Below are 25,472 nucleotides of genomic sequence, written 5' to 3' on the forward strand. Positions count from 1 at the left end.
CGCTGGTCATTGGTTTAATCCCAAGATGGAGGTCGTAGCTCGGCGGTGCTGAGGAATCGCGTGAGCGCGAGGGGAAGGGCCCGCCATGGTGAGGGGGAGGAAGATGGGGGGGAGGAGGAGGACGACGACGACGACGACGACGACGAGGACGAGGACGAGGACGAGGACGAGGCTGAGGGGGAGGAGGAGGAGGAGGAGGAGGGGGGCGAGGGGCGAGGGGCGAGGGGGCCGAGGGCTGTCGTGTGCGTGCGTTCTCCGGGAGCTTCACTACCCGGGCATTGGCCTGGCCCGGCCTGTGCCTCCCATCACCAGCAAGTCGCCCAGCTTCCAAAAAAGTAGTCCTTGTGTTGCGTTTTTATGGTTCCTCTAAGGGGTACAGGTTTTAAACTAAAAGAAGAGAAGTTTAGACTAGGTATCGGAAAGAAACTTTTCACGCTGAAGGTGGAGAAACACTGGAACAGGTTGCCCAGAGAGGTGGTAGATGCCTCATCCTTGGAGACGCTTGGGGTCAGGTTGGATGGGGCTCTGAGCAACCTGATCTAGTCAACGGTGTCGGTGCTCACTGCAGAGGGGTTGGACTAGAGGACCACATAGTCCCTTCCAACCCAAACTGTTCTATAATTCTGTGATTTTATATTGCAGTTTGGGAATTTTAACTCAAAACGTGATGGTGGTTGTTGTGCTTTGAACTTTGGTATACTCTAGTGTGTCGTGTTGTGCACTTAAAGTTACTGTGTAAAGCAGATAATGTAAGAGCTGTAGAGTAGCTTCCAAGATTCCAACACTCTTGCTGTGGACAGAGACACCTTCCATTAGATCACGTTGCACAAAAACTCATCAAGCCTGGCCTTGAGCACTTCCAGGAATGGGGCATCCACAGCTTCCCTGGACAGCCTGTTCCAGTGTCTCACCACCCTCATGGTAAAAAATTTCTTCCTAATATCTAATATAAATCTCCTCGCTTTCAGCTTAAAAAACATTACTCTTCACTCTGTCACTACGTCCTGGATAAAGAGGCTCTCCCCAGCTTTCCTGTAGCCCCTTCAGGTACTGAAAGGTCGCTATAAGGTCTCCCTGGAGCTGTCTCTTCTCCAGGCCAAACAACCCCAACTCTCTCAGCCTGTCCTCAGAGCTGAGGTGCTCCAGCCCTCTGATCATCTGTATAGCTCTCCTCTGGACTTACTCTAACAAACCCATGTCCTCTCTGAGTGAAAGTAAAGCTGAAAATTTTGATAAAAGTATTTTCTCAAGTCAGATATGGTAACTCATAGAAAAGGCTTTCTTCCAGAATGTAGGTACATTTTTTATGTGAGAGCTATGTCTGTGTAATGGTGCAGTTGATAGATTTTAAGGATGTTCTTGAATTACTGGTGTAGGAACAGCTGTCTAAACAATTTTCAAGAAGCTAGGTGTGTCTAGATTAATTTCCTTGTGTCAATTTCCTGCGTTTCATGGATGAAATTTGTGTCAGATTTGGTACAGTTTTTGGAAAGTAGTTACTTAAAAATTCCTTTCTAGGGTTGTAAGTTAACGTCTATCTTTTATAATCAAATATTTATTGTACTGTTGTATTGCCGTTTTGCAGCTGAATACATCAACATATACTATTAGAACACATTAAATGGCTGTTGTGCTTGGGGTGAGAAGAGTTAAGCTACCATTAATCTCTTTTTGCTTTGTCTCTAAGTATATGTTTATAAGACATTGTCCTAAAAGGAGTACAGTAACGTTCACCAGGCAAAGGATTTTTTTTAGGTGCATTTAATATTTCATTTTTTATTAATGATTAACCGAATGTTCTTTTTCAGCCTCACAAGAAAAAGAAACCCTTCATAGAGAAGAAAAAGGCAGTAACATTTCATTTGGTGCACAGAAGTCAGAGGGATCCACTTGCCGCTGATGATACTGCACCTCAGAGAGTTCTGCTGCCTACACAGAAAGTAAATACTCGTTTTCAATATGGAGTTCATTCAGATAAGTAACACTGCAGGAGAGAAAAGTGGGTATGCAGTTGTACAGTTCAAAAAAATAGACTGAGACGAAGTGGTTTATAGTCCAGCTTATTATAACGAAGGAAATTTGATAATTGTGAGCTACTACCTGATCTGTTGAAAGATGACTAACTAGCCATCAGGAGATACACGTATTTAAAAAATAGCATAGATTGCCTGGCCCACCTTGGAAAAGACATGCTTTGTTAGGCTGTTTATGGAAAAAGTTGTTTAAGGTCTTTCTTAGGCAGCACCCCAATACTGAACTGATGTTTACAGTGTTCTACTTTGCTGTACATTAGAGTAATGAACGGTGACAGGACTAGAAGGACTTAGAATTCAGCCATTCTCAATAGATGAGTTACTTTTCTTCTCACTAATAAGTTTTAAATCAACTTAAGTAACTAAATATATTTCTGTTTACATTTCCAAGGGCCATGAGGAGCGAAGGAGGGAAGAGCAGCGGAAGTATGGAGTCTTCTTTGATGATGACTATGACTATTTGCAGCATCTAAAAGAAGCCTCTGGTCCCTCTGAGCTTGTCCCTTCTGTGCGTGGACAGCAAAGCAAAATTGTTGTCACAAATGAGGGGCACATAGAGGATGAAATTGAGCGAATTCCAGTAAGTAGTATTTCTGCTAATAATAGTCTAATGCTGTGCTTTGGAATTTAGAGTCCTTTAGACACATTAACCATATTCAACAAGTGCTGTTGTGGCTGTGACACATTATGAGCATGTATGTGTGTCTATATCTATATATACATATATATACGTATATATAGGATCTGCTCAACACCCAGTCAGGCTTTCTTACAAATAAAAAGAGAAACTGACAAGACAAGCTTTTCTTGACATAGATGGCTTACAAAGCTGTTTGTTTGAACAAGTCATGCTCTCCTGGAGTTAGCATTTGGTTTTAAGATTTTTAGAATTTTTGAGTGCTGTATGAGTTGTGCCATGTTGTATTACCAGTGCAGCATGTTTTTAAAGTGAAATATAACGGAACTCAGGGGAAATAAAACCAAACTTTCCAGTTTCTGGCTTAACTTGTGGAATTCAATGATGCTATTGTGTTGGAATGGAAAATCAATAAGTAATTTCAGGCAATGAAGTTGCCAGTCAGTCCATTTTAATCAATGGAGTCTGGTTTGCCCGAATATTGTAATTTTAGTCACCACCGATTTTCTTAGTTATAAATAGCTTTCAGGTGCAGCTTGGTGATACTGCCTAAGATTTAAAGTTATTATAGATGTGCACGTTAGTAAGCTTTTAATAAGGTGTTCAGTAAGGGGGTAATTTCAAATGTGTGTTAGTGATGTCAAAACCAAAAAGTGTTACAAATTCCGTTGTGCTGCTTTACAACCATTCCCTAAAAGCTACAGAAATTAAAAAAATACTTTCTCTTTGCCTGGAGAATGTTATCAGAATTAATGCTGCCAACAGTTTACCTAGCTTTCATTCGTGAGTTTGAAAGTTTGCCGCCGATAAAGTAGCACTTGTCTTAACATTTGAGTGGCTCACCCAGACTTTTCTTTTGTTCATGTGATTATCTGCACATTTTTGTTAATGTGACCTCAGATGAGAAACTGAGAACAAATGTATTATGATATTGTTTTTCTGTTTCTTTTTCTAAGGCTCCATCTATTAAGTTGCCTTCCTCGGTATTTGCCACAGAGTTTGAAGAGGATGTGGGCTTGTTAAATAAAGCTGCTCCTGTTTCAGGTATCTTTGAGTTTTTTACTTTTCTGTAACATGAGCTGCCGTCTAGGAAGTAGATGGTAATTGTGGCTTTGATTACAGTGTTATGTTAGTTTTGTTTTAGAACAGGCTCAGTAGTAGACATAAAGAATGATCTATGAGACCTATGTTTCAATTTGAGACCTATTTCCATGATTCACTAATAATAGCTTTTTAGCTTTGCTGGAGGGGAACAATCCAAGAGCTCTTACTATTGTGTAGCAAATACAAATTAATTACAGGGAAAACCTGTAGATAATACTATTGATCTGTTACTCCATTTGTTTGAATTCAAATCCAGAACTGATTTTTCAGTCTCAAAATTTCTGTTCTTTTCCAGTGCAGAGTGGTGTTTACTTTCCTTGGTTAGTATTATTTCAGTGCTACAGGCTGCACTTTTGTTGTGTATCTGGTTTTTGCACTGAACATTTTCCTTGAAGCTGTCTTAGTATTTTGTAACAGTAATGGTGGTAGTTCTCTCTGTCCTGGCACAAGGATGCTAAATACACTTCTGTTAATTGCAGTGGAGAAACACTTTCTGACCTTTTGTAATGTAGGGAATTTTAGGGTGTGGGAGCTAGGTTTGATTGATATCTAACTTGATATCTTTTCTTCTACAATGTTCTAAGTAAAGTATGTTAAAATACTTTTTTGGAAGCTTAAGACCTCTGGGGAAGTTCTCTCCTGGATGAGGAAATTTGACAAGAGGCTGATGACTTGCTCTGGCTTGTATCAAATCTACAAATATTATTGAGGAATTCTGTGATTTGTAGGCTTAATCTTGCCTTAGCACAAATTAACAGTCTGGTTGGAGTAGTTTTTATCTAGGAAAGTAGCTTCATAATGTCAGAGAAACTTATGTTGGTTTTCTTGTTTAACTTTCTAGGACCACGGCTAGATTTTGACCCTGATATTGTTGCAGCTCTTGATGACGATTTTGACTTTGACAATCCAGAAAACATTCTGGAAGATGATTTTGTTCTACAAGCAAATGAACTACAGAAGGGGTACATAGAGCTTTGTAGTGCATGGCAAATGTGTGCACATTTGTCAAGTGTAACTAAGAATTATGCTATTTGTGATTTCACGTGGTGGTGGTGGTGGTGTAGGAAACAAGAGTGGTTTAAGATTTCAAGTGGAATACTTATATGTCTGTTAAAGGAAAAAAATAATACATTGTGTTATGTGGATGGTAACTTTCAAAATCAAATTTTTGTGTGTTATCCAGGAGATGGGTTTCGTTTATTACTTTGAGGTCGTGGATTATATGTGTTTGTTTACATATGCAGTCTATGGAATAATAAGATTCTTAAACTTTTTAAAACATTACCACCTATCGCATTTAAAATACATCACTAATAATATTGATGAACGCTAACAGGTGCTTCTAGTACCTTTACAAATGCTTTACGTGATATCCCACTGCATATTATTTCTTTAGGTTTTGGTATCATTCTCATCGTTTTATGAACAATGAGAAATTTTGCTAGCTTTAACATTCAAGAATGCAGCTAATGTTTTTTCTTTTTCTGCTTTGATATGTATAGCTGAATGTGAATGTAACCTCACTGTCAGTGCACAGATCTGTGATCCAGAAGTTATAAGAAATACTTCCAGCTTTCAGACAAAAGTAATATTATGCTGACTTTGGCAACACTTTTGCTGCTAAATTTGTATTTCTTTTACTGGCTTGAAAATGGTTTTACTTTTTATCTTTGTCTCTCAAGCTTTAAATCTATTTGCCACATTGTTTCAAATAAACCAACCCTAGTCAAAGCTGTGGAGGGGTTCATGAATTATTCTGAACCTGTTCTGTACTTCTGTTCAGGGGATCAGGTGCTGAGGATGAAGATGAATGGGAAGATGTGGAGGATGATAGTGATGAGAAGGATAGTTGCAGTAATGATGAAGACTATGATTCAGAAGGTCCTTTGTCAGATGATGGGGTTAATGGACACACAAAAGAATTTCTTTTTATGCAAGAAGAAACCAGGAGTCGTTTCACAGAATATTCTATGACGTCTTCGGTGATGAGGAGGAATGAGCAGTTAACACTGTTGGATGACAGATTTGAGAAGGTGAGGCAGCTCAAGAATATGGCTGTTAAACATAAGGGTGTAACGTGGCTTTGTCTTTTGATTGATCTCATAAGGTGGTGTCCTGTAGACCTGTGCAAATTCTTACTGCCTTCAGTAGTCAGGGTGTCAAACATCTGTTCCTTGCACATATTCCTCATTTAATATTGTGTGCATTAATAGGCTCGTGTTAAATAGTTATAGTGTTAATTACTATTAAAAGGCCTAAGACTGATACAGTTAAACAAATTATTCCAGTCACTAAAATGAACATTTGTAGCTGGTGTCCATACCTCTGTCCGAGAAGCTTAGATCAACCCAGCAAATCATGTACAAGTGCTTGTTAAAGACTTGCATCTTTCACCATTTCTCCCCATTGTGCCAGGGGTATGTTCATGAAATTATATCATAGCAATGGAAATATGGTGTAACTTTTGTCCTGAGCAGTGACGGGCTTTTTAATGTTCAAATTGAAATACTGCATCTGAATAAGAAACATTTACCAGAAGCTGATTTATGTATTAGTAAAAGATATCTTTTTGATTCCCATGCTGAAACAACACTGAGATGAAATCCTACTGCAGATGTTTTTAGCAGTTGTTCAGCAAATGGGAGGGGAGAGGAAAAAGGGGCAAACGGAGAGAAATTCATACGTCTTTTAAGCTATCGTAAAGTTATGCAACAAATGCTATCTACGTTATTTATTTTAGTTTTATGAACAATTTGATGAAGATGAAATTGGAGCCTTGGATAATGTGGAGCTAGAAGGCTATATTAACACGGACAATGCTAGGTTGCAGGAAGTCCTGAATGATTACTACAAAGAGAAAGCAAAGAAGTATGTATTCCCAGAAGTTCTACCTCACATAAGTAGTTATATAATCCTGTGTTTATGTTGAAAGTTGGGCATGTTGTTTCCAGTTCATGTACTCAAAGATGACATCCTACAATAAAACTGTCTATATATGAGTATTATGCGGTTTTTTTAAATGTCAGTGAATGTCAGTCTTAACCTATGAGATGATGAAATTAAGTGGAGGCATTTCTTTTTTTGTTTATGTGAGATTATGTGCCTTTTGTATAATTGTATTGAGTTTAGGTTTAAGTAATATCTCGAGGCATTCTTCCTTTCTCATTTTAGTGTAACTTACCTTTCTTCTTATACCTTTACTTTTGTTTGTAGCAAACTCTGTAGCCAAGTATGTTCTGTCCTGCTGGTATGCTGCTGATTCCACTGTATACCTCACTACGTGCTAATAAACTCTCAGTCAAATGTTGCATAGGTACCACTGTTTGGAGCACTGCAAAAGATCAGTGCATATAAAGCAACTGTGTCAATGTAAGACTGCGTTTCTGCAGTATATTCATGTTGTCTTAAAGCAGGTGATATTACCCCAAAGTTAAAGGGCTAAATGTTCTTGGGTTAGTCTTGCATATCCTAATTGAAAGATACAGTATGTGTCCCTTGTAATGAAAGATGACGGGTTAGTAGAAGAGTACATAATAACCTCTAGAGCTGCCTTGCTTCTGGACTAAAAAGTGTATCCTCTTCCTGCCCTCCAGTCACAAATTTTGTATACCGTGTACTTTTGAAACGCAGACATATTTCTCTTATTCAACTATGTCTCTTGTCCTAATGTTGTAGTTTATTTTAGGGATGTTTATTTAAGGAAACTTATTTTTTTGCTGCATGTTTCATTGGGAATATTTTTCTTTGGTTTGGGGTTCTACTGAGCAGAGACTGAGTTTACGTAATTACTCATTTTCAAGAAAAGATAAACCTTATTTTTTTTTCTCTTGTCTGGATTTCAAAGTTGTGTAAAATTGGATGCTCTTGAGCCCTGTGAAGATTTAGATTCTCCTGTGAATGAAGAAAGTGAGGAAGAAAAGGAAGAAATAGTAGCTGTAGTTATTGAGGAACCAAAAGAAAAGTGGGATTGCGAATCCATTTTGAGTAAGTATTTTGGAGTTGGCTTCTTTGTTCCTTGGATTTCAAAGTAAATGATAGGTGATCTCAGAACTTTTCTAACAGTGCTTTAGGTAAAATGGTTTGTGTTTCTTGAGCACAACAACAGGAATTCTTGCTAGGTAAAACTACTGCTTTTGTGTGAATAACTTATTTCTTGCAACTTTGTATGTTCAAAGACTTAGTAGTACGCTTTGTAATAAATTTACCTAATTTCTATTTGCAAGTCTTTCTTCACTGCTTTTTCTCTTTTTTTCTTTGTGACCTAGGTACTTACTCAAACTTATATAATCACCCAACACTTATTAAGGAGCCATCAAAGGTAAAATCATAAAACTTATTCTGCCTAGCCTGGAAAACTTAAGACAAAAGTGATTGCTTTCTCAATGAGTATGGTTTTAGAAGAATGAGGAAGCAGAAAAAAGGTTTAGGGAGGGTGTTAGGTTCTGGTAGTAATTCTTCACTGAAGAAAGGGTTTGACATATTATTTTCTAGTAGAAGGAAGACTGAGTGAATTCATAATCTATGTAATAGCTAGGCAGAAACATAGAGAGCTAAGAATTTAGTTTCTTATCCTATTTCCCTTCTACAGTTTGAAACAGTTGATTCCAGTTCTTTGGCCTTCCCGGCTTTCTCCATCATTAGAGCACAGCTTAATGTTCCAGATGTGTGAGCTTTTGAAAGGAAACCTTTTTCTTGAATGCTTATAAAGGAACATTAAGGCTTGTTTTTCAGCAATATTTAAATAAAAGGAAGAAAGATTTTCTTGATCTGGGAGGCCAGATTCTGCTCACAGGTGTGTTTGATTTCTTACGTAGGGATTAATGTGCATTTTTCTGAGGGAAGAAAGTAGTATAAGGAAACTTAGGTGTTTATTACTGTTAAATCTGAATGTAATTTTTTTTATACTGATTAAGCAGTGCAATGTGCACTCTTTGGAGAGGAAGCTAGGGACCATTAATACATACGTATTCTCTGCTTTAGCCCAAACCAATAAAAATTTCCCAGAAGACTGGAATTCCCCTGCATATCTTGCCTCAGAAAGGTCTTACTGCTAAACAGATTGAACGCATGCAAATGATTAATAGTAGTGACCTGCCAAGAGTATCAACACAGCCCCGTTCCAAAGATGAAAGCAAAGAGGATCGCAAAGCTAGAAAACAGGCAATAAAAGAGGAGCGAAAGGTACGCTTTATTTAAAATAAACCCTTGCAAAACCATGTTATATTATCTGAATTCTGTCTTAAAAACTTTATTTAAAGCTCATTTATTCTTGTGTCTGGAAATTAGTGGGGAAAAACTTGCTGATCTCCAAGGACTAATTATTGCTTCCTTAAAAAAAAATTCTACTGGAAAGAAAGTTAGCCGTATCATTTTGTCATTCTGATTCCCTGTATGAAAATTATGGTCTGTTATTTTGGCCACTGTAACTTATATAACTTGGGAGAGAGCCTTCCTAATTCGTTAGTATCTAGGGGAGCAAAGAAAATTATGGTGTTTCAGATCACACAAAGTAAAAAGTCTCTGAAAGAAACGTGGAAAATCTAATTGGCCACAATGACATACTGGTTGTTTTATTTAGGAACAGAAATTGTTAGAAGCTTCAGCATGTTAGAAGCTTTGGCTAATTAAAGATGATAATCCTGATGGTACACATATCAATTTAAATACTAATAATTAGTGCCATAAATAATAATATTATTCAGATTGTTGCTGTTTTCATGATCCAGAATTGTTAATTAGAATAGTTTCCTTTTACATGTTATGCCTATTTTGTATATTTGTTGTTATTTGTATGCACAGGAACGCAGAATGGAGAAGAAAGCCAATAAGCTAGCCTTCAAGCTGGAGAAAACAAGGCAAGAAAAGGAGTTACTCAATCTGAAACAAAACATTCAAGGACTGAAGCTGTCTTGATGCAGCTGAGGAACTTACTGTGGAAGCATCCTCAAGTTTTCATTTCTATTGAGAAGGACACTGCTAACTCATAGCTTCGCCACTTGTGCACAAAGGAGCTTATTCAGATATTATGGTAACAAGAACCAGTTCTTGTTCTTTCTGAAATGAGGTTATATAGAAGACAATGTGTTAGTGATATGTGTTCTGTCACGAACGTGGCAACTGTTTGTAAGTTTCATTACAGTAGAAATTAAAAATTATTAAAAAAATTCTTTTCTTACAGGCTATTGCTGGGAAAAGTTATATATATATATTTGTTGAATGTATTCAACAAATCAGCAGAATGCTACAGATTTGATCTAATTAGGTTCTTCTATTAAATTATTTCAGCTTATAAAGCAATATTTCCATTTACGTGTCCTCTCCCTTATACTGATGATGAAATATAGTGCCTTGATATAGCATAGTTTTGTAAGTCAAGGGGGTTTCAACCACTACTTATTTTTTTTCTGGGTTGGTTATTTATTGTTCAGATACTATTATGAAAGATGTAAAATAACCTTTTGTAAACAGTGTCTGAGAAGTTGTTGTGTAGGTAGACATCCCTGTTATGTAACATGAGTTTTACATTTCTTAGCAAACAAAATCTGTCACAAGTGTTGCAGTTGCAGTAGTTGGTGACCCTTGCTGTGGCCATTCCGATCAGCTTTGCTGAAAGTACTCAGTCTGAGTAGTATGGCAAGCAAAACAAGCAGATACTTACAAAAATACAGTGTGTTGCAGATAGTATTTCAGGAATATCAAGACAATGGCTGTTCTTCAGGTCTTGCATTCAATTTGGTTTCGTTAAAGAACAAACTTGCAACCCACCACAGTTGTTGCAGAGACTTTCTGAAGACGGATGGGAGCCAATATCTTTAGGCTTGGTGCGATCTTAAATTTCGGTACCATGCATGTAAATTATTCTGATAGTGACCAGTCCATACATGTAAATGAAATGAGTAGGCTTTGTAGTCAATCCTTGTGAATCCTTCTGTATTCATCAGAAACCCTCAGCTTTGCCTGAGCAATCTTCTGCCTTTGGGTGAAAAGTTAACCATTTTACTGGTAAAGAACACAGTAACCAACACATCAGTAGAGTGGCCTGACTGCTACTAAATTCAAAGCATCCTAAATAGTCCTTAAATAGTTCTGTGAATACTAGATAGAGACAAGCTAACAGAAGGATTGATGAGGCTTTTTAAGGTACAGAAACAATTCAAAGTACTTGTTTTTATTGGAAGGAGGCTTTTGTAATGTATTTTAATTGATAAAGTAACAGGGTTTTGGAGAAGGGAATAAACAGACATTTAAGTCTACAAGTCTCTTGATCACTGTTCAGAGAACTGCAATGTCACTACAGTATCATATCTAGATTAAGCATTCCCTTTTCTAAAATTGTTAAATTTTCTAAAATTGTGTTAACCAATTAAGTAGAAATAGTCTATAAGCTTGAAACAAATTTCAGAGCTTTCACTTAGCTGGTATCGTGTGTTTCACCTGCTTAAGCAGGGACTGCCTGTGTCATAATGGTTGCGTAGTTGCTGATGCTTGGTAACTTCAGTTGTGAGCTATTGAGTAGTGCAGACTGATCACTGCAGTGGTAAGGATTCCTGACAGCACCACAGAAGAGAAAACCTGAGAAACCATTTAATGAGTCAGATACCAGGAAGTGGAACAAGTGAGTAACTTGCTGTTCAGTGGTTTTGGTGGAACGTGATTTTGTGATTAACTGGAAAAAAAAAAATCTTTTACTAAAGACGGTGCACGTGTTAGAACTAATCTGCTGTTGTACATGTGTGAAGTAACTAATCTGTGGCAAATTGTTTTCCTGACTTCTCATTGCTGATTCAGTGATACCATTCTTGTTCCTAAATTCCTTTTCCTAAAAAAAAAAAAATAAGCTGTTTCAGCCAATACCTTGAGGCCATGAGAAGAGCATAAAAGAGATGGGGATGGTCAGAGGGAGATGCTTGAAAAGAAGAGTATAGTCCAGACTAAGCACGGACACACACAAAGTTGTTGCATGGGAACAAGAGTGGGAAGGCACTTAGACAGCAGCAAAAGAATAAGAGTAAAAGGGGTTGTAGAACTGCTTTGTTCCTCTACACTTGTAGTCAACAAAGCACTGTAGTAACCTTAACTTTGTGCCTTGGAGTATGGTAAAATCTGAAGGAAAAGCTAAGAAACAAAAGCAGTTACACATCTGCTTCTGCTGAGCAAGAACAGGTAAGGAACACAAATGAGAAGTCTTTCCTCGAGGAGGACTCTTTGTTATTATTAATGATTTGCTAAGAGCTGGTTTTGTTTAATACAAGCAGTATCCCTGCTCTGAAATGACACTGCTCTGAAATGACAATACGTGACTGCCATTGGAATGAGAAAGGCTTTAAGTTACATGGAAAGTAATATTAAAACCTGTTTTTTTCCAAAAAATTATTGATTTAAAAACAAAAATATGTCCATGAATATGACATCTACAAAGGAGGATCATCTTGGAATGCTGTTTAAGCATGTAATGGAAATATTCTCTCTCAAGAGTGAAAGTTGTGTCACAGTGTGGCATCTGCCACTTTCTAGAATAGCAATGGTTTACCCTGAGCGGTTATTTGGCACCTCTGGCTCCTGATGACTTACAAGCAAAATGGAATAAATCTGGGTGCAGATCACCTGCTCCTGCTTTCCACCCCACCTCCCAGAATTTAGGCAGAATGATGTCATTGTGAAAGGACATACCTGCGCAGATATGTGGAAAACAAAAGCTGACCATCATAGTAAAGGAGAGCTTGTGCTTCATAGAAACCAGATAAATGAGGTAGTTATGCAAAAGGGGGCCCTGGCATGTGGCTGCGGGCATCCCCTTCTGACAACGGAATACTGTTTTAGCAAAAGCTTGGTTCAAACGCTGACTCTGCTGTAGTTAAGCCACCCTGTACTGTGTAACTGAGACTCTTGCATGGTTTGAATTTTACACAGCTGCTCAACGTCAAGATCTGGTTCGTTGTACAACTTGTGGAAGAAGTTTTGCACAAGATGTTCTGGTAAAAACAAATTTTTTTTTTTTTAGCTTTAATAGGGTGGTTGATGCATTTAGTTGAAAGGGATAGTGAGCACTGGGGAGGGAGAAGGTGGGTGCTTGTAAAGAAATGGGTTGAACATATGTTCAAAAGAACAAATGATCCAATAACTGCTTTCATTAGTGAACTTGGTTAGAGAATAAATGAACATACATGGAAATATTGTGACCTTATCTACAGTCCTGTGCTAGCTTAATTTACCTGCCTGTCCAAACCCAGATGTTTATTACGTATTTTGTTTGAAGTAACATATTATCTCTTGGTGAGACATAAATTGCTAATCTGAAGCTTCCTTTGTGTTCCAGATTTCTAGGCAGAATTTCTTATTCCAGGCTTCTGGGGAAAAATAGACTAATAAACCTGATAAGTAGTTCCTTTGACAGCATAATGTGGGCACCAGGCTCTGTTCCAAAGCCTGCTGAAGAGAATGAAAAGATTCCCCCTGACCTCCCTAATCCCTGGATTACAAACTAAATGGGTGGCTGCATAGTTTGCCTGACACAACCCAGCTGCAGGGGGTTTCTGCAAGGGAGGGCTCTGCACACACCCATCCCCTCCTCAGTTTGCGTTACTGACTCTGTGACTCTGAGGTAGATCTGACCAGCCCTGTGAGAGAACCAAAAATGGATCCAGCAAAAACAAAAATAATATAGACAAGGAAAATAAGCTGGAAGCTGAGTTACTGTGAGCACTGAGACAAAGGTGTAACTGCTTCATGTTAGTAGTTCCATATTTGGTACCTCAGGTCAGATACATGATCATGTAGGACATGATTATGCAGAATGGGAAAACCAATGGATATGATCTATCTGGACTTCTGTAAAGCCTTTGACATGGTCTACCACAACATCCTTCTCTCTAAATTGGAGAGATATGGATTCAGTGGGTGGACTGTTTGGTGGATAAGGAATTGGTTGGATGGTCACATTCAGAGAATAGTGATCAATGACTCGATGTCCAGATGGATATCTATGACAAGTGGTGTCCCTTAGGAGTCCATACTGGGACCAGTGCCGTTTAGTAGTTTCACCAATGATATAGATGGAGAGATCAAGTGCATCGTCTACGCGTTTGCAGATGACACCAAGCTGAGTGGTGCAGTTGTCACACTGGAGGGATGGGGTATCATCCAGAGGAATCTGGACAAGCTGGAGAAGTGGGCCTGTGTGAACCTTGTAAGGGTCATCAAGGCCAAGTGCAAGGTCCTACATTTGGGTCAGGGAAGTCCATGGTTTCAGTACAGGCTGGGGGATGACATGATTGAGAACTGCCCTGCAGAGAAGAACTTTCGGATGCTCATTGATGAGAAGCTCGACATGAGCTGGCAATGCGCCCTCACAACCCAGAAGGCAAATTGTATCCTGGGCTTCGTCAAAAGTATAGCCAGCAGGTCGAGAAGGGTGATTCTCAATCTCTACTCCATTCTTGTGAGATCCCACCTGGAATTCTGTGTTCAGTTCCAGAATAGCTAACATAAGACCTGCTCGAATGGGTCCAGAGGAGAACCATATGAGGGCAGGCTGAGAGGGTTTGAGAGAGTTGGGTTGTTCAGCCTGGAGAAGGCTCCAGGCAAACCTTATAGCAGCCTTCCATACCTGAAGGGGAGCTACAAGAAAGATGGGAAGAGTGGCTTTGAATTGGAAGGAAGAAGATTTAGAGTAGACATTAGGAAGAAATCATTCATGATGAGGGTGGTGAGACACTGGAAGAGGTTGCCCAGGGAAGTTTTGGATCCCCCCTCTCTGGAAGTGTTCAAGGCCAGGTTGGATGGAACAGCCTGGTCTAATGGCAGAGGGGTTGGAACTGTATGATCTTTAAGGTACCTTCCAACCCAAAACATTCTATGTTTCTGTGATGTTTTAATCTAGTGAAATCATTTGAAAAGACAGCTGTCTGTCATTTTGGGAAGGCAGGAAGTTTCTTGTCAGTGTAACTAGTGAGATATAGGTTCTGTAATGCCTGTTTGTGCCCTGACCGTTCAGGACCAGTGTGAGCTTGGGTAAGCAAGACAGGTGTCTGCTGCCCTCTCAGTCCTGCAGAGGAATCCCCCTCTGAAGTTTGCTGTCAAAAATGTCAGCAAAGGTCAAGATAAAGACCTAAAGCAAATGAGTAGAAAGGTTCGCAGGGAAGCAAAAGTGCAGAAATGTGTGTTGTGGTAGAAGGAGGTGCTTTGGGTCCCAGATGAGCTGTAAGCAAAATGCCTTACTCAGGCAGCTGCTTAACTCTTATGGGAAGAGAGTGGATGGCACAGAGAAATTAATGAGAAGATCAAGAAAAATAACTGAGAGCAGGAAAAGGATAGTAGGCAAAGGAAAATAGGGATGGGCTCTTTAATTAACTAGCTGCAAATGGGCTCAGATAAGTATGATCCACTGCACAAGAGAAAGGAAGTAGCATGGCCCTTGCTTCGACTGTGTTCCTCACAAACGGGACTGGCCACCCTGTTGCAGAAGAGTAAGATTGATGCTAAAATCTGAGATGCTTCTGAATCACGAAGTCTCCTTTGCCACAAGGCATGTGTCTTCCTCAAATACGGCACTGGGTATCTACCCACCTAAAATTTCCCTGTGCTTTCAGTTGCAGGTGGTATCTCTACTTTTTCTTCTGAGTTATCAGGTTATGTGGGCTGGGAAGCAGCTGCTCCCTTTCAGCCTGGGGCTGTTGCTATTTCAGTGGTGTTGATGGGACGAAATGTGCTGCTGTTTGTAAGGGGAGCCCCTTGTCTGGTATACTTATCTAGACTCAAAGAGCTAGTAATGTTAATATTGGCCCCCTAAACCAAGAAAGAAAGAAAACTGGGATGGGAGGTGGGGGAAGGAAGAAGTCCAACAGGACTGTTCCTGTTCACAAATCCAATCTGTTCTTCTCTGCAAGCTGTTATTTGTGCTGACCTCCAGCATGTCACTGAGAAGAACAAAGTAGAAATGGCTTCTCTGTCTTATTTATGTCAAAGTGTAGCTAGACTTGGACAACTTTTTAAGGTTTTGCAGAATTCCTTCAGGAATTAAATCAAACCTGAAATAAATACTGCTTCAGCTCTCTGCTCCTGAGCAGAAATAATTTTAAAGCCTGGGTAAGGAAGCATCATTAACAAAGCCTGACTTCGACCCATAAATTACTATTTTTCTCTGTATCCCAGCTGAGACATGATCCGATATGCAGGAAAATCTTCAACAAGAAGCGCAAGCCCTTCAACTCTTTGAAACAGAGACTGCAGGGAACAGAAATCATGACTGTGAAGAAGCAGCCCCCGCAAAAGGTGTAGTTAAAATTGAAGCGTGTGTGTTATCTTTCATTCAGTAATGCTATTGTTTCCTCTGGGGACAAAGCCTGGATGTTGTGGATGAGTCTCGCATAAATGCTTGACTTGGTGCCAGATTCTTTCCTCCTCCTCCCTGTGCTGCTAGTGTTTGAGAATATTTCTCTGTTCAGAAGCTAAACCTGTAGGTGTCATGACTACTGTGGGCATGTAACTGCCTCTGCTCTTCTAGGAGATATTTGTGTATGTATTTTAATGACTATGTGAATCTCTGACAGCTTTCTCTTCATATAAATCTGAAAGAGAGCCTGATCCAAGGCGACTGGTACATGAATAGCACAGGTGGAACCTGAGAGCTGTCAGTAGCCCCAAATCTTCCACAGGTGAAACTACAGAGATTCACTGTTAGTGAACTCAAGGATTTAAAAATTTATTTATACAGAACTTATTTACAGAGCTGGAGGGGAAGATGCTCAAGCTCTTACTGGAACAAGTTTTTTTCGTGCACTGTTGGGAGGAGTACACTTGGACATGCACGTGCACATTATTACCCAGAGATGCTAAGTCACTATTGATCTGGTATCCATGCAGACTGCCATTATAAAATGTCCTTTAAAATCAGTTGTGGAAAGAAACAGAAGAGCACAAAGTTTTAAAGCAAGAAGAATCTGACAGGTGGAGGAGAAGGGAAGGCATGGGTCATAGCGTCTTTTCTATTCCCCCTTAAACACCCTTTGGTCTGCCATGACTGAAGCGTTTTGTTGGAGGGTATTGTTCTTTTATCCATTTTCTGCTGCTGTCAATAGATGGCAAAGGGCTAAATCAGCATTCCTATGCCTTTCAAAAAAAGCAATTTTCTTTTGTTTGCAACATTCTTCCTTTCTGAGAAATTTGCTTTCTGAGGGAAAGGAAGAACGTTGCAGACAAAAGAAATTTGCTTTTTTCCCTTAGAAAGGAAGAACCGTCACTTTAAAATTTTTCTCTGTCCCTTGCAAGGGGGACATACGGTTTGTCTTCCTTTTTTTTCCATTGCAGAAACAGCCAGTGAAGAAATCTAACTGGAGGCAGCACCATGAGGATCTTATTCATGCTATTCGATCAGCCAGGCAGGTCACAAAAGCTCTGAAGGAGGGCCGCCCTCTTCCACCTCCTCCTCCACCAAGCATCAACCCAGGTTTTTGGTCTATTTTATATTATTAATATTCTTACACTGATCTTTGGTAAAGCCATGACCTCTTATTAGCCACAGCTGGGATTCAGTTTTGCAGCCCTTGGCACAACACAAGGTGGACATTAATTCCTTCCGTACTCTCTAATTTTCAGCTGTATTTCTTGGCTTAGTTTGAGTAGGAATACAATGCAGAGGTGGTGGGAAGGAAGAGAAAACTAACTTCTATAAGTTAGTTTTAAAAACCTTTTAAATTCAAAGGTGGCAAGGTTGGAGTCTGATACTAGGCAGCACTTTAGGAGGAAAGTCGTGATGCCTGTGTTGTAGCACAGGCTGTGTACCACAGTATAAAAAAGGGTGGAATACATCCTCTCACCATCCAAAACAACAGTAGTGTACACAGGCTTCCCGAGTAGTTTTTCCACTGCTCCCTTCTCCTGTGTAATTCGGGGGTCAAAAAAGGACTGTTCTGGTTTACTACTAATACCAGGTGTGATCTCTGCACAGAGCACACCGTGTTAGAAGTTACAGATCCAAAAAAATGCACATACAGCCAGTATTTCTCACAATATGTGATTTATGAAATGTTGGAGCAATCTTGGAAAGGGTCTCAGTGTAGTCCTGCCTGCATTAGGAAGGTGAAAGGAGGGGTAAGAGGGGCTTTCTGGGCTCACTTCCAGAGCAGGAATTCATGACTGATAACAAAACCAGCTGCTGTGATTCCAGCCTTTCTCCTCTTCTAGACGACAGCAATCTGGTATAAGCAGCAGCACGCATCTTCCTTCCCTGATTGGGGTCAAGCTCCTCTCTCAATTCCCACTGTTGAATTCTTTAATGACTCTGTTATTTCTTGTCTGACTTTACCAATTCCAAGAGCAGACCCCTCCTTTTCCTTCTCCCTCTTGGACAAAACATGTGCAAGAGCAGTTAGTTGTGGAGAAAGGAATTGGAGAATGGCCTTTTAGGAAAGACATATTCCTGAGGGGCCTAGTGAGGATGTATACCCTGTTCTACAGGACTGTATACCCTATACTATAGGATTGGAGAGAAAGCAGATGGATTGCAGGGAGGAGAGAGAGATATATATTCCCCCTCTCTTTTCATCCTCCAAATACAGCGCAAAGTTCCCTGTTCTCTCCTGAAGTGCCAGGTCCTCTGAAGCCAGCTGTCTGCTCAGTCTCATCCTCCTCTCCTGTCTTCAGAACCATTTTGGCCACACTGCAGGTCTGGGTCTGGCTTTGGTGGTTACCTGGGCCACATTATCTGGGCTCTTACTGGGAGAATTTATTTGCAGAGATGCTACATCTGTAATGTTATGATACAGATGCTTGGGCTGCTTTTGTAAAAGACACTGGGCAGGGGTGAGGAGAGCAAGGGTAATGCAAGGGCCAAATGTGACTTAGTTGACCCCAAACACCAACCATTCATTGAAAAAGTAAGACTGTGCCAGTGATAAATGTAGCTGAACAACTTTTAGCAGAATTAGGACTACAAGACTGTCAAAAATGACTCTAGGAAGAACTGCTTTGTGTTCTTCAGAATGCTGTTTCATACTCAGAAACCTGGCTTTTGAATGTGCCTCAGCTGGTGAAGCATAACTCCTTAAGCAGTATTTTGTCGATGTCTGAAGGAAATGGGTTTTCCAAAACCAACTAAATCTTAATGAGCAATCTTCAAAAGTATTCTTAAAATCATTGGTTTGAACTACTCAAGGAATTGTTAAATATTGTTTTTTATGCCGATATGTTAATTGTCAAGTTGGGGGTGGAAACAGGACAAAGATAATAAAATCTGCTTTTATTAATCTCCAGGGATTTATTTCTGAAAGCAGTTTCTGTTTGCTGGGTTAATGCCATAAGCATGTATTTTGGGATCCCAAGTGCTTTTCTACAGGAGGTTTTTATACTCCTAAGTTTGTACTTTGGGAGCTCATGGGAACTCACCGTAGGCACCTGCTGATGTTTTGAACTACATCTTGAGTGCTCCAGTGAAGCATGGAAGTTCTTCTCCTGTAGTGTATAAACTGTGACACAAGTTGTTCCTTTCTTATGATCAGACTATATTCAGTGTCCACATTGCTCAAGAAGGTTTAATGAGGCTGCAGCACAGAGACACATAAAGTTTTGTGAAGAACAAGCTGCCCGCCGTGCCTTTGCTGCAAAAGCCACTGGACAGGCTTCGGTAAGCACACACAGTCACGTTTGTCTTGTCCTGAAGGCAGATTGGCCAAACCGTAGTTTATGGTGACTGAAGACCTGTATTAATGTAAAACTGAAGACTCCAGGGAAGATAGTAAATTCTTAAGACAAGATGCATACTGAGCATCAGCTAGGAGTTCCCTGAAACTGGAGTCTTTTGTCTAATATAAAAGGGGACAGAATACAACAGTATGAAAGAGTTGGACAACAATGTCTTCAGACCCTTCTGCAATTGGATTACAGGGTAACAGCTGCAGGGAAGCAGAAATCTGGCAGTTTTTGCAATATATAGAGAAAGCACTTTCTGTTCATTAGAGCTTCCTGCTGTTTGCAGGTTTGGTCTTCCCTGCAAAGGTATGGCTGATTTGCTCCCTCTTCACTAGACACAAGGGCAAAGGGCTTAAGACCCTTTGGGGAATCAGAAAAGTGAAGCTAATTGGAAAAAAAAAAAGTAAACAGCCCTTTGGGAGAGTACTTTTACTCTTTCACCTATTTTGGGCAAGAAAAATGGCTTCCAGGTGGGAGGGGTGCGCTTTTTCTCTCTTCTTTCCTAGCACTGCTTCTACAGTGATGTGGAAAGTTGTCACCAGGCTCCATAAGTTCCTTGCTGGATCTGAGTGTGGATTGTGCTCCATCTTTTACTAGGGCAAGCAACCAGTGACTCAGAGAAAAACTCCAACACTGACGAGTGCTGTGTTCTCTCTTCAGAAGAGAATACAAGAAGGTACCAATACAGGCACACCTAGGCCAGGTAAAGGGTTCTTTTAGCCACATTTATGTTTTTCTTATAACAAACTTGGAGGTAGTGTGACTTTTTTGAAGCGGATCCTAGGCTTTGGAATCCAGTTTTCTGATAGAATAATAAAGTGTGGATATTTTTTGGTTTTGCAAGTCCAGGACTTGACTTGAAATCCTAAACTCATTTCTGTACAGCACTTGCTAGAAATCAGGAGAGTCAAAAATTTTCTGTTGAATGTTATCCTGATCCATATTGCCAAGTGTACACACAGATGTTTTCATGTGGGTTCTCAGCAGGGGCTTCTTAGCCTTTTCAATTATAGTTCTTCAAAGAGAAGTGTCTATATAGATCTAAAATAGGTTGTCTGGGTGTGAGGCTCCTTCTGTCTCATAAAGGACTCCTTAAACTTCAATCTTTGATGTTAGGATATATTCCATCTTCTTTATCTTAAGTCCATTTAGATGAAGCATCAAGCTTTGTATGTTTTTCATCCCATGACTTTCCCCCACCACATCCCTAAAACATTTCCCTCTAAGCAGAATAGTTTATAGTATGTTTGCTAGCGCCCCGTGCTACCAGTAATCATGACCCATACTCAGTCTATGCTTAGATGTTTTATGAAGCTATTTTAGTGGTTATTTGTAGTATAACCTGTGAATGATAAGTCATACTACTCCGTATATCAGATCCCTAAATTTCTGAGGTTTATGTTGAATTTATGTAGGTTATAATTTTTTATGACCGATATTTTTTTTACATAATGATCTGCAGAAAAGTCTGCAGGAGCAGTTCGGAAAACCAGAAAATCGTTGGGTGTACCTCCTGGGAAAAAGGAAGGGTCTGGGTAAGAATTGTTTTTGTTTTTTCATTTCAACAGAATAACAAGAAAGGACCTAATTTGCTTTTGTGTATATACGGTGTCCTGTTGCTGTGTTTGAAGTATGAACTTCTTTTTATTAATTAAAACAATCAAGTACACTAAAAGCTTTTACAGAACCTTTCACATTCTCAGTATAGGCTGCTGAGAAGTTTCATTTCAGTGTTAAATGTTCCTTGTTTTGGAGAAGCTCCATCTTGAGTAGGCAGTGACTGTGTTCTGCTTTAACAGCCCTCTTGAGAGGACTTGCTTCTTGTTAATGTAGACCTCTCTAGCAGGTCTTATGCTCTTCTGTTGTGTTTCTGCTGTGCAAGGAAGATGTCAGCATCTGTTTCAATGATCACTATATCAAGACAATAGTGCGGAGGTTCTTCCTTCCCCTCACTGTTCACTTCACCAGACCACAATGTTTGGTGCTTCTGCTCCTCAGACCATGCAATCAAAGCTGTTCCCACCTCAGGCAATGCAGAGCCATGTCAGAGCAGCGGGAAGGCCTTATGGCCTCTACTTAAAGTGTTTGTGGTGCTGTTGTTCAAGAAAATGGCTCAGATGATCAGCATCTTATACCCCAGGCAGATGTGTGCCACTGCAGAAAATGAGATCCTGGCAGGGAATGTAGCCAAAATGGACTCCCCGTAGCTGGCAAGATATTTTGAGCCTAGGAGATGAGCTTGTAAGAGAGCTTGTAGCATGGAATGACCAGTAATGTCCATAAAACAGTCTGTTGCAGAGACCAACTGCAATATTTTGCAGTCTTTGTAGGGTTCTTCTATGTGGAGTTCTGCTGTTCTTCATTGCTGCTGGTCTGTGGCTACCTATGTTGAATTGTGGGCAGGTCTGCACTGGGCAAGGTGGTATTCAGTCCACGATGCCATCATCAACTCTACCTACCTCCTTGATTTTGCCAGCTACAGGAAAACTGCCAGTGGCACCCAGTGATCTCATCTGGTGTCCTCCTTTCCCTGGATCACCTGTGACTATGTTAACAGTATAGTAACTCTTGTGGTTACTATGCAAGGTCTTGCAGAGCATCAACAGGGATTTATTGATACCATCATCATTCTCAAGATTTAGCCACTGAGTGCTATAACTTGGACCTTGACAGGCCTGAGGAAGAGACACCTCTTTCCCTAGGGACACTGGCAAGCCCAGGTACTGCTGGAGTTGTAATTGCAGCTAGTTTTTAGTGGCTTGGGACAGCCTGTGCCTCCAGCAGGTCCCTGAGGCAGACATCCACATTAATGTCCAGAAGAGAGTCCTGCATGTCCCTGGGAATTGTGGAAGTGACTGGCCTGGGTGTGCTTGTAGGTGCTGAGCTGTTGGCAACTGCTGCATTTTCTGTGAAACTTGAGCTTTACCAAGTGCTTCACGGAGCACTTTGGGCTTATGAGGGATCAGTTTCAGTGCTACCCAAGAGTGCTTTTTAGCTGACAAAGCAAACATGAGAAATTGTCTTCGAGTGATACAAATAAACGTTCTTACCCTTAAAGTGCCTGGAAATGGTTTCCAGGATGAGTTGCTCCATCATCTTCACGGGGATTGAGGTTTAATCTTCTTAGGTAAAATAGAGTAAAATAGAAAAGCTGTTTCCATGCAAATAACAAGTATATTGTTTGTTACTGCTTTCAGACCACAAATGCACAACAGAAGATAGAGTGGCTTGTCAGCCAAGATGTGTTAAGGTTTTCTCCTGAAGCATTAGAAGACCTTAAGCAACACAATTTTCCAGCGTCTCCCACTCCAAGTGCTACAGCTATCACATTCAATAAAATAAGCAAACAGAAGTTCACTGTAGGCTTTTTTTTTCCTCCCCTTTCCCTCCCTAGGCTATGAAGCTTACCATGCTATCCTTTTAAAAGTTGTGAGATTATTTGTCTATCAGTTGCCAAAATTTAATTACCTGATTACCTATGAGGAGGTGAATTTAATTTATGCAGTGGTTTCAAGAAAAGGTAGGGAGATCCAATATTGTGATTTTTTTTCCCCCCTAATGCTTTGCTTTGATATATTGAATGAGACAAATAAGCATTCTGGCATTTCATGTGTATATTTAATGGAATTGCCCACTAAACAATAAATGATAAATGTTAGTGATTGCTAAGTGATAAACGGCTGTCTATGTGCATCAGCTTCAAAGCAGTTCAAGTTCAGACTAACTGAGCCCAAATCTCATTCTCACATTAAAAACTTCAATTGCTTTGCTAGATAAGACAAATGTCGTGGAGACATATGCCTTCTTATTTTTTGGCCTTATTTTTTGGCCTATTACCAGCCTTAGATCATCTTTGCATAAACTTCCAATGTTGCAATATGTTGGGTTGTTTGGGTTTTTTTAAGCCAAACAGTTCCCATAAGGCTTTCAATTAAAATCCCTAAGGATTTTTTTTTTTGCATGTTCAATGTTTATAAAGTAAATAAAGGTGGACAATAGTTGGACACAGCAATAATAAATACCAGACTCTACAGAATTTAATTAAACTCTACTTAGACTCTAGCTAATGATGATTAGATACAGAAAGGATAACACTAAAGCAAGTGTAACTCCTTACAGCTAGACTGCCCAGGAGGAAAGGATGTGGGGAACTCCACACCAGATCTATATTGTGCAATGTTATCACACTTGTTCTCTTTTTACACCTGAATAAATGAGCCCTCAAAAGTTAAAGCAAGTTTTACCATGTTTAGGGTGTTCCCCCTCATCATGGGATGCATCCCTGCCCATGGCAAGGGGGTTGGAACTAGATGATCTTTAAGGTCTCTTCCAACCCAAACTGTTCTATGATGCTATGATTCTATGTTTGTATGATTCTATGATTGTTTCTATGTGTAGATCATTTCCCCATGCCTTACAGAAAAAAACTGGGAATTAAGAGTAACACATTGGTTAAGAAAACAGAATCCCAACAGTTGGTAAATAAAACTGAAGGAAAAAGACATTAACATGGTTTCTGATAGGGGATGGGAACTGAGCACTAGAAATACCTGGTGTTTTTTACATAGAGGATGCAGCCTTTTCTTCCATGTACTATAATTTTAGCTATTTAACATTATTTCAGGTTTACATGGCTTCCTTTTCTTTATGGGTAATTTTTTTTTTTTTATGAAAGCAAATATGTACTAAGTGTCTCAGTTTTTATGGTATCATTTGATTATAGTAATACTGCTCCTTAGTCCTTTAGTCAGCATGCGGAGCTCTGCTTCCACAGCTTTCCAAGCAGAGCTCACTTAAAAAGAGTACTTTTATCTCTACTATGATGTGAGGTAAACATCCTAAGATCTCCCAGAGGGCCAGGATTCAAAGTGGGTCAGGTCTCTATTTTTTCCACCTCTTAGCCGTTATGCCATGGCCTATCCTACCTTCCCCAGGCCACCTCTCTGCCCCTGCATTCTCCTCTCCCAGTGGAGGAAGAACAGGCTGTTGCAGAGAAGAGGAAGTGCTGGCTGCTGGTAGGGCTGCCTTCTTCCTCCACTGTTCTCCACAGTGTTTGTGGGGCTGCCTCTCCCCACACCAGTGCTGTCACTGCCCTTCGTGAGCAAAAGGCAGTGCCATCAGTGATGTCCTGCAGCTCTTGCTAACCATCTCCACTGCCACCGTCTGAAGTGATGCCTGTCAGCCCCATCCTCTTGGACACCACAGGTAAGCCCAGGGAGCTGGTGAGGATTTGCTGCCATATCCCCATACGCTCCCTTTAGCACTGCCTTGCCTGTGACCTGAACCCCGCTGAAACCAAACTACTTCTCTTTCAGAAAGGTGATATTCACGGCTACACCAAACAGGCCTACTGAGCCTGAAGAATTCGTTTAACCAGAATCAAAGCATTCATGAGCTTCAGCTACGGATGGCCTCTCAAAAATGCTCGCACAAGTTACCCTAACAAAAGCTATGATAAAGTCCAGCCCTACACTAAGCATTGGATTACTCGGGATATCTCTTGAATTGTATTTTAAAACAAAACAATTTTTCTGCAGACATGACCTTTGCAAATAGCTTGCCTTCCTTTGTGATGGCACGTCATCAGCTTCCTTTACAATTATGATGTCAAGAATGAGGAAAAAAAGTACTGAATGCACTGAAGGGCAAACCCTGCAGTATAAACATTTAATGTGTATTTTACTTGTAGATGCCATCACAGTGTGCCTTTTTAAGTGTTTTAATATCAAACGTGGTTCTTTTCTTTTTACTTGAATGAGACTCAGTCTTTAACCCATAGTTATGTATGAAAAGCATGCCTGGCCAATGCATTCTTCTGTGTTTCACAAGCAGCTGAGGTCAGGCAGCAGCACCCCTCTTGGCAGCTCAGAGCTCAGGCACCCTGCTACAGTCGAACAGTTCAAAGAACATGGGCGCTCATCTAGATCAGTGTTTGCATAACATTTTCTTCTTAACATCACGCTTTAATTAAAAGATAAGTATTGCAGTAATTAGTTACACCTTTTATAGAAGCA

General features: G+C 40.1%; 2 protein-coding genes across 2 annotated transcripts; both read left to right on the forward strand.

Moving 5' to 3' along the window:
* Positions 1-4: 4 nt before the first annotated feature.
* LTV1 (LTV1 ribosome biogenesis factor) lies at positions 5-11,331 on the forward strand. Its single transcript, XM_054061811.1, has 11 exons — positions 5-88; positions 1,809-1,940; positions 2,425-2,613; positions 3,627-3,714; positions 4,616-4,736; positions 5,558-5,807; positions 6,515-6,642; positions 7,619-7,758; positions 8,040-8,092; positions 8,755-8,955; positions 9,574-11,331. Exons 1-11 carry the CDS (start codon positions 86-88, stop codon positions 9,685-9,687), a joined length of 1,419 nt encoding a protein of 472 aa, XP_053917786.1. The 5' UTR covers positions 5-85; the 3' UTR covers positions 9,688-11,331.
* Positions 11,250-25,381, forward strand: ZC2HC1B (zinc finger C2HC-type containing 1B). Its single transcript, XM_054061812.1, has 9 exons — positions 11,250-11,389; positions 12,685-12,749; positions 15,925-16,044; positions 17,080-17,218; positions 19,269-19,393; positions 20,056-20,161; positions 20,921-20,993; positions 22,656-24,663; positions 24,774-25,381. Exons 1-8 carry the CDS (start codon positions 11,362-11,364, stop codon positions 22,678-22,680), a joined length of 681 nt encoding a protein of 226 aa, XP_053917787.1. The 5' UTR covers positions 11,250-11,361; the 3' UTR covers positions 22,681-24,663; positions 24,774-25,381.
* The last annotated feature ends 91 nt before the right edge of the window (positions 25,382-25,472 follow it).

Source organism: Cuculus canorus, chromosome 3 (genome assembly GCF_017976375.1).
Source record: "Cuculus canorus isolate bCucCan1 chromosome 3, bCucCan1.pri, whole genome shotgun sequence".
NCBI lineage: Eukaryota > Metazoa > Chordata > Aves > Cuculiformes > Cuculidae > Cuculus > Cuculus canorus.